General features: G+C 38.6%; 1 protein-coding gene across 1 annotated transcript; it reads left to right on the top strand.

Annotated features, from left to right (window-relative positions):
* Positions 1 to 423: 423 nt before the first annotated feature.
* Positions 424 to 9,277, top strand: LOC134537924 (uncharacterized). Its single transcript, XM_063378889.1, has 2 exons — positions 424 to 573; positions 6,472 to 9,277. The coding sequence occupies exon 2, from the start codon at positions 6,516 to 6,518 to the stop codon at positions 8,601 to 8,603; it is 2,088 nt and encodes a 695-aa protein (XP_063234959.1). The 5' UTR covers positions 424 to 573; positions 6,472 to 6,515; the 3' UTR covers positions 8,604 to 9,277.
* The last annotated feature ends 311 nt before the right edge of the window (positions 9,278 to 9,588 follow it).

The following is a 9,588-nucleotide window of genomic DNA, read 5'->3' as shown; positions in this document are numbered from 1 at the left end:
GCGTAGCTCAAAATTATCATTAATTTATTTAATTAGTTTATTTGTTGAAAATACAATTTTAAATTCTTTTCGCTAGTTCGGGACTTGGTTTCCCTCACGCTAAGATGGGGTAACACCTTTGTTGGATTTGGGTTTGCGGGGGGGCTGGAAGAGTGCGAGTCTTGCACGTCTTTGTCTGGGAACGCAGGCGTGACCGCGTTTCAGCCAGGCCAGCTGACACGTTGTTTGCTGCAGTTCCAGAGAAACGCGGCGCAGACTTGTTTGTCGTTTTTTTTTGAGGCCAGCTGAGAGCGCAGATTGTGCGCAGTCGCCGTGCGCAGGCGAGTGTCGCAATCTAGCGGCCGGTTTTCTGACTACGTGGGCAACCTGGCGCGGCCGACCGCGCGGCCGGCTTGTTGTAATAACTTTACGTGTTTGTAAAACACAGGAAAACTTCCCGTCAGGATGTTTTCCCCGTAGGGGTTTTGCGGCCAAGAAAATAGCTTAAAAGAGATGTAAAATGTTTTCGCGGGGCGGTAATCCTGTGGAAGGCTGTCATGCTGCCCGGCCGCGCGGCGACTTGGTAATGGTTAGGTGAGTGCTATCGGAAATGGCGCCTGAGTGATGCCGGACTCTTAGCCTTCAGTGTTTCTTCGTAGTTAACTTTAAAAATTCTCGTTTGGTGTATTATTTGCTCTTATAAATAATTTGTTCTTAGAAACTTAGTGGTTTTAACGTGTAATACGTTGAGCACTACCGTTCCCTTTTTATTTTCAAGTATAACTCGGTAATTTGTTTGCATCACGATCCTTGTCTTTTCATGTAAATGATGACGTTATAAACTTAAACTAAATAATTTCTAAAATCCGTTTCAAGGTAGTGGATGTTCTTAATAAATTTTAAAAATGAAGTTGTGGAAGAGCTAATGAAGCTTGGTATCACTGGGTGGCCTGGAGGAAATTATTACGATTATGTTAATGTGTTAGTACTACTAAGAAAATCTTATATATGGTTTATTGTTTTTCTGTCGGAATATCTATAAGGCTGGTAGCGGACATGGAAGGTGCCTCATTATTTGTCAGCTTTATTTAATTGTTATAAATAAATGTGATTGTTCTATTGTTTTTAGGTTACTCTTATTTTTTTCTCAGTATCCTGATTTTCTATTCTTGTATAAGAATACACCTACTAAGATTCAATCCTCAGTGAGATGCTCTATGGCTAGTTAATGTTTTGAGTTTCTTATGTTCAGAGCTACATTTTTGAAGAATTGAACCCCCCCTCTGAAAGTGAGACGTGACAAATGGTGGAGGCGCCGGGTAGTAGGTATAAAGAATGTTGGGATACTGAAAAATAAATTAAGATAAGAGTGTTAGGTGTGGTCTAACATTTTGATTTATTTTAGTGAAGAAGAAGAGCATGCAGTGCAGCTGGTGTATTAAGATTGATGTGTTTATAGGATTAATTGTGTAATGATAATAAAATTTATTTTAGGTTATTTCAGGAAACCAGTGGGAGACCAGGGATGGCTGTATTTGTCTAACAATAATTAATTTAAGGTGAAATGTGAAATGTATGCTTAAGTTAAGGACTAATGAAAATAATTTAAGGTGGAGTCTATTAGGGATGGCTAGTAAATACACAATTGAAATATTGGATGACAAAGTAAAAAACCCTGAGAACAGTGATAGTAGTTCTTCGTCAGATGATGAATCATTGAAAGTGTTAAAAGATAAATTAAGCGACATAAAACCAGAATTGAAAGATCAGAATTTAAACATGGAGACAGGCAGGTGTTTTGTGGACCCGGGATATTTTTTTGGAAAGAGATGTGAGGAGGTTGAGGAATTTTTAAAACAGTTTCGCAGAGCAGCCAAGGTAAATGGGTGGAATGAGCAAAAATGTTTGTCATACTTGCCTACATTTTTGAGAGGGCCTGCTTTAAAATGGTATGACAGCTGTGAGAGCACATTGGAGAATTTAACTACATTTGAGGAATTAGCAAATAAATTAAGGGATGCGTTTGTGAGAGTGGGTCACATAGAGGACTTAGAGTTAAGATTGCAGGCGCGAGTACAAGCAGTAGATGAACCCTTCGAGTCATTTGTGTACGACATATTGAATCTTTGTAACCGACTTGATGCTAAGATGAATGAAGCTAGTAAGGTTAGATATGTATTGCGTGGGTTAAGGCCAGACATTGTAGAGAAAGTTATGCTTTTCCCAAACAATACTGTGGAACAGTTACTAGGTAATTTGAGGAATATTGAGGCAGGTCTGTATTACGCTAAAAATCATGAGAGGACACAGTGGGTAAATTCGAAACAGGAACAAGTACCTATCAGAAATCTTAAAGAAATTCAAACACCAGAAAGAGAATTGTCATCTATCAACACGAGAATTGAGGACAGTTTGATAGAGTTTAATAAACAATTAAAACAATTACGCGGGGAACTGGATACCATGAGATTACAGGCACAACCAAAGTCACAGTTTAGAACTCAGGGAGGAAATTACAAAAATAACAGTACACTAACACAATACCATCGAAATCAGAACAACAATTTTTTCAGGCAGACCCCAAGTAATTCATTTCCAAAAATAACTGACAGACCACAGTGGACCTCAGATGGTAGGCCGATTTGTTTAAAATGCAAACGACCAGGTCACTTGATACGAGATTGCAAAACGTCACAACAGGGAAACTAAATAGGGCGAGAGTCGGTCGGGGTGACAACTCGTCCCTTGTTAACCAAATGTCTCTTTTACAAAATGACGGTATTTTAAGTCAGAAGACAAAAATGTTCGGAAAAGAAATCCCCGTTTTTATCGATACAGGAGCTGCGGTATCACTAATTGAGGATAGATTAGTACCGAAAAGTTGTTGGAAATCCGCAGAACCAAGAGGTTTTACAGGAGTCTCAGGAAGAGTTCAGAAACTTAATAAGATGGCCAAATTAAGATTTAAATTAGGACAGTATGTTTATTCACATGCGGTAGGTCTGGTGGAAGCCCCAATAAAAGGGATCATTTTAGGATGTGATTTTTTAACCAAATATGGAGCAGAAATTTCTTGTAAGGGAGGCCAGAAAATGTCATTGACCATAACACGTCCTGATTGCTTCGTAAATACCACAAATACCGAAATAAGGGAGGTTAAAAGCCAAACCAAAGTAAAAAGAGACAAAATTCAAGTAGATCAAAACCAAAATCGGGTTAATCATAATGTAGGTCAGGATGGAACACAGGAGTTAAGCCAAATCGAGCCAGAAAATATTTTCAGGTTAGGTTGTGTGACAGTTCACAATCATGTTAGAGTAGAGCCAAGGATGCATCATCTTATCGAAATTAATTTTGAAGGAAATAATTTACCTGATGAGGTGCTGATAGAGCCTAAGGAGGATATTTACAACAGATATTCTGTACTTGTACCTAGGAGTATTGTAAACAGAAAACAGCATACTCACATTTGGGTTACTAATACTACTAACCAGTCAGTTACTCTTCATAAGGGAATGAAATTAGGATATTTAAATGAGTTTGAGGAAACACCCAGTATCGAGAACAAAGAAGTAACTAAGGTATTACAAGCTAGAGATAAAAATAATGTCGATTTTGATGTGTCTAAATTAAACATTAATCCAGAGTTACCAGAGGAACAAAAAAACAGACTGGTAGAGTTGTTGTATAAATATCAAAATGTTTTCAGTTGGGACCCCAGCCAGATAGGGAGAACAAAAGAGGAAGTAGTTTTTCTGGATACAGGGGACAGCACACCCATATCATCTGTACCTTATCGAGTTTCTCCTGGGGAACGGGAAATTATTCATAACATAGTACAAGAACACATTAAAAATGGGATTGTGAGACCCTGTGACACGAGTTGGTGTTCACCAGTTGTTCTTGTTAGAAAAAAAGACAACGATTATAGGATGTGTGTGGACTACCGTCGTTTTAACACTATTCTTAAGGATAATAAATACCCCCTTCCTCGAATAGATGATTTCTTAAGTCACTTGACTGGTGCTAAGTATTTTACTCACTTGGATATGAATTCAGGATACCACCAATTGAGAGTAGCTGAACAGGATCAGGAAAAAACTGCATTTGTTACCACCGATGGTACTTTTTGTTTTGAAACCCTTCCTTTTGGTTTGAAAACCGCTCCGTCAATTTTTCAGAGATACATGGATAAGACTTTGGCAGGGTTAAAGTGGGGTTCATGCTTAGTCTATTTGGATGACATTCTAGTAGTGGGCAGTACGTTTAATCAACATCTTGACCGATTAGAACAAGTTTTTAAAAGGATGCAAAATGCTAATTTAACCTTGAAACCGTCAAAATGTACCTTCGGTTATTTTGAAACCGATGTGTTGGGACATTTGGTTAACCATGAAGGGATTAGACCCCACCCTGATAAAGTAGTAGCAGTGAAACAATTTCCTACACCTAAGGACCAACGAGGGGTGAGAAGCTTTTTAGGCCTAGCTTCTTTCTATCGTAAGTTTATAGCAAATTTCTCTCAGATTGCGAAACCCTTGTCGACATTGCTAAAGAAAAATGAAAAGTTTATCTGGACCGACAAGCAAGAACAAGCATTCCAAATTTTGAAAGAAAAGCTGATTTCTTCCCCCGTGTTAGCTCACTTCCAGGAAAACCAGCCCATTGAAATACATACAGATGCTAGTACCTTAGGGATAGGAGCCACATTGTTACAAAGAATTGATGGAAAATTACAACCTATTGCCTATGCCAGTCGAACTCTCACGTCAGCTGAGACTAGATATCCTATAACTCACCTTGAATGTTTAGCCTTGATTTATGCTTTAGACCAGTTTCGGCCTTACATTTACCTGAAGCCATTCAAAATTGTAACCGATCATCATAGCCTATGTTATTTGAATCGTTTGAAATTTAATGCTCATAGCGCAGGAAGGTTAACCAGGTGGGCATTGAAATTGATGGAGTATGAGTACACTGTATGTTATAGTAGTGGAAAAACTCATGTACATGTAGACAGTTTGAGTAGAAATGCTGTCAACACAGGGACAGCCCTTGACGAAGAAAAATCCCTTGAGTTACCTGTTTTTGTGATGCATGATGTGGATTTAGCTAAGCTGCAATATTCTGATGTGAGTCTAAGACCTTTAATTTCTGAGTTGACTCAACCGTCAGGAATCGATAATAAGTTAAGCCGACAAGCGAAAAATTTTTCTTTGCTGAATGGTGTTTTGTACAAAAATAACTCTAACCCAAGTGGTAGAGACAAGCTATTAGTAGTCCCAGAAAGCTTAAAGGCTGAAATTCTGAGGGAAAGTCACGACAATCCCACTTTTGGCGGTCACTTAGGAGTAGTTCGCACCGCAGACAAAATTATACGTCGTTATTATTGGACCAATATGCTAAAAGAGATTCAGGCCTATGTAAGGAGTTGTAGGGGATGTCAGGGGAAAAAGGGAGTTCCTCAAAAGAAAGCAGGGTTATTAGAACCATTACCTATCTGTGAACCTTTCGAACGTATTGGTGTCGATATTTTAGGCCCTTTTCCAAAAACCGTGTCAGGAAACAAATACATTCTTGTTGCTATTGATTACGGTACTCGATGGGCGGAGACTAAAGCCACCCCCACTAGTAACGCCAATGACGTAGCTAAGTTTTTACTAGAAAACATAATTTGTCGCCATTCTGTACCATGTTCCATATTGACAGATAGAGGAAAAGTTTTTACTTCCAAAGTCGTTAATGAATTACTTAGGTTAATGGATGTACAAAGTTTGAAAACCTCAGGATACAGGCCAAACACAAATGGATTATGTGAAAGATTAAATGGAACAATAGCAATGATGCTATCTCAGTATGTGGCATCCTCACAACGTAATTGGGATGAATATGTACCCTTGGTCACTTTGGCATACAACACGGCGAGGCAGGAAACATTAAAATTTAGCCCATTTGTGCTCATGTATGGTAGAGAACCTGTATTACCCTCAGATGTTCAATTAAGTCAGCCTGTAGAAGATGAGGACAGCCTTCGACTGCGTACTCGTTGGAAGGAGATCCTGCGACAGTCCAGAGAGAATTTAAAGAGACAACAGGGTATCGATAAAAAAAGGTATGACCGCAGACGACGAGCGGTGACCTATAAGATAGGACAGGAGGTTATGGTGTACACACCTGTTCGAAAAAAGGGTTTGTCAGAGAAACTATTGCATAAATGGTTCGGTCCTTATGTTGTGGTGGACAAATTGTCTAATAACCTGTACAGGTTAAAGAAGACGAGTCGAGGCAGAGATGTTTACGAAGTTACAAACGTAGAGAGAATGAAAAATTTTTACAGTGTATAAGTTATGATAAGTTATGTAATAGAGATTTTTTTATTGTGGTTGTGGATAACTAAATAAAACAAAGAGAGAGAGAAAAAAAAAATAATTCGAAAGTTTTGTAACACTTGTAAACAAAAATTGAGCGTGTCTAATATTTAGTTTTGTATAGAATTTTTACAGAGTCTTAAGGCGTGATCATCTTCCGTACTGACGATGAGGATGCTACACATCGTCCTGGTGCTCCTGCAGCTGGGAAGCAGCAGACAACATCGACCGCTACCTGAAGGAGCAGTGGGGGTGGTTGCGGGAGCGCATTTCGAGCCGATACCTCAGGTAACATTGTACACTTCATCGGTACCAGTAAATTTTAAGGTTGCTTGGCCAATGCAATTAGATGACATTCAGGATAGTATCAAAGAAATCACTTCTTGTCCCTCCAATAGTTCAAGTGAATGGTGTGTTATTTTCAAAGAATTAAAACATAGCTTAATTTATACTGACATGCTAATTAATAAGGTAAACGAAGCAGCAGGGGATGACGTATTGGATTTTCAGTCTCAAGTTCGGGAAAGACGAGGGTTAAATTTCATTGGAGAGTTTTTTCATTGGTGTTGTGACATTGCCGTCAATAGTCAATTGAATAATCTTTTCCTAAATGAACAACAAATGTCAGAACACATAAACAAGATGGAATCACAAATTTTAAACACTCATGAGGCACTGGCAAATATGAGCAACACTATTTTTGTTATAAACGAGGGAATGACCGGAATTCTAAAAAGAGTACAATCAAAATTCACAAATTTGTCTGATTACTTAAAAGACCTCCGAGAGACTATGGTGACTAAGTTTTCAGGAATGGTTCAAGACATAGGACATTCATTCCAGTTTCAGGTACTGTTGGCCTCTCAATTAGCCAAACAAGCGCATACATTTACAAGACTAGAGATTCTGGACCAGTGCCGGTCAAATAAAATACCTGCCATTGTAGTTACACCAGCTCAATTGAAAGAGAAATTAAATATGCTAAATGAAATTCTTAATAGGGATGGTTATGCGTTGTCCATAAGTGTATCAGAAGTTCAGAAATATTTTAATTTACCCATTTGTAAATGTCAAGTCCACAAGGAAAATTTATACCTTCAAATTAAAGTACCAATTGTTAAACTAAATTCCAATTGGAGATTGTTTCAGTTCGTCGCAGTCCCATTTCAGTGGAAGAACTCAACTTGTCATTTGGATCATGCTCCGAATTTTCTGGCAGTGGATGGAGACCATCTAATCACTATTCAGGGTAGAAATTTATTAGATTGTAGACCATTTGAAGATAAATTGTGTTTTGTTCCCAGGTTCTCCGGAGATACCCTAGGTAGTGCTTTGTGTCCAAAGGCTCTTTTTCAGGGGATTACCGTTGAAAATCTTAGTACCACATGTGCGTTTCGATGCCATTCCGGAAACCAACTGATGATCACCCAGGCTGGACCAGAGCGGTACTTCCTAACAAACCCGTCAGGAAAATTAGACTTGCAATGCATGAAACATAACAATGAATCTTTATTTTTAGGAAGTGGAGACATCCTCGGAGCTGTAGATATAGAAGTACCGTGTGATTGTCGTTTGTATTTAAACCAAGAACTTAAAATTAACGAGTTGTATCCATGTGATGCGTTAACAAAATCTAAATTTCAATTGGTACATGTAATACCAGCTGCTTGGACGAAGTTACGTAAATTGAAAATTTTCCCTCATCCTACGTCAACACATACAGTTTTTCCATCCTTAATGGATTGTTTAGATGAAAATTGGCCAACTCTAATACCACATTTAAATTTTTCTTTGACAAAGTTTGAAACCCCTTTAGACCCGATTCATTTAAGAGAACCAGAAAACGTACCAAGATTTGTAATGAAAAACTTACAGAGTATTGCGCTTTCCATTGTAAGTAGTGTATTATTATTTATTATTATTAAAAATCCATATCTAGTAGGTATTGGAACGCTACCAAGAGTATCCGCCTTGGACAATGTTACTACCCTTGGCATAGAAATAAGTTTAACTGTAATTACTATATTGGTAATAGTTGGAATGTTTTTAGTTCTGTTATTAAAATATCTGAGAAATCGGAAACCCCTCAGTATGTCTGTAGAAATCTCGACTACAGTAGAAAATGCTGTTCCTTCTACCAGTGGAAAGGTAGAATTAAAAGACATACTAGCCAGAGATAATGGTTGTGTAGCTAAGTTATCCAGTGAAACTGGGGAGGAATTGAAAGTAACCATTTCCATTTGTGATGATCAGTAGTGAATGAATTTTGTTCAATGTAAAGCTTTACCTACGATTAGAAAAATTAGAATTTGATTAATGTTTATGTGAAGGGGCATGCGCCCATAAATAATTTTTATAGAACCAAATAACGATGGAGGGAGAATACCAGGTTCAATAAGGGGAATTATGACGTCAGGACTAATCATTGAGAAAGTGGGTGGGATCCTTTCCGTATTCCCATTTTCCACCATAACCCCCCCCCCCCCCCCCCCTTGTGTTTTTATTATTCAAGAAGTGACATTGATAGTTTTCGTCAATCGAAGAGAATGACTTTTGAGGCGGACTTGTTAAGGGCAATTTCGAAAGGAGTGCTGTGGTGCAGCTCCATCCAGAACTCTTGTCCCTTCTCGAGTTGGGAGAAGGCGCGTCGTTAAGGGTCAGCCAGATACCACGTGGGCCAGTTGGGAGAAGAGGACCTGCTTCTACCCATTGCTGCGGGCTGGTGCCCGTATCGTCGAATCGTGTGGTGATGCACGATTACCAGGAGTATCAGCGGTTTGGGAGTGGCCATGTCCAAGGACAGTGATTACGCATCGCGATAGGGTGTGGCCCCCCAAACAACAAATTTATCGAGAAGACTAGAATTATCCATCGTTTGAAACTACTGACCTGACGTTCAAAACAAAGTGTATAGCAAGACAAGGCCAGTGTAGTTATCAACTTTCAACCTACACGTGGACACAGTCAAGTTTTTGTTGTAAATTTTCCTATTAGGTACCTTACCTTATCCTTCCTCTACGAAATGTGGGGGGTAGGCTTTTCTTCAAGATGTTGAATATTGCAGATGAGTTACGAGTTTAGTTTTTGAATAGTTACTTGTTTTAAGAATCTTTAAAAGTTATTTTTGTGTTGATACCTGGTATGACCCTCCTTGGTTAGTTGTGTTGATCTATGTTGATCTCATGAATACTTCTTGATAAACACATGAAAATACGTCATTAACTTAAGTAAGATAATTTAA

This window comes from Bacillus rossius, chromosome 12, assembly GCF_032445375.1.
Source record: "Bacillus rossius redtenbacheri isolate Brsri chromosome 12, Brsri_v3, whole genome shotgun sequence".
Classification (NCBI taxonomy): Eukaryota; Metazoa; Arthropoda; class Insecta; order Phasmatodea; family Bacillidae; genus Bacillus; species Bacillus rossius.
The sequence above is the reverse complement of the archived record's forward strand: the minus strand, read 5'-3'. Positions and strand labels throughout refer to the sequence as shown.

Coding starts and splice junctions, on each gene's coding strand:
- LOC134537924 (XM_063378889.1), top strand. CDS start 6,516: ATGAGGATGCTACACATCGTCCTGGTGCTCCTGCAGCTGGGAAGCAGC.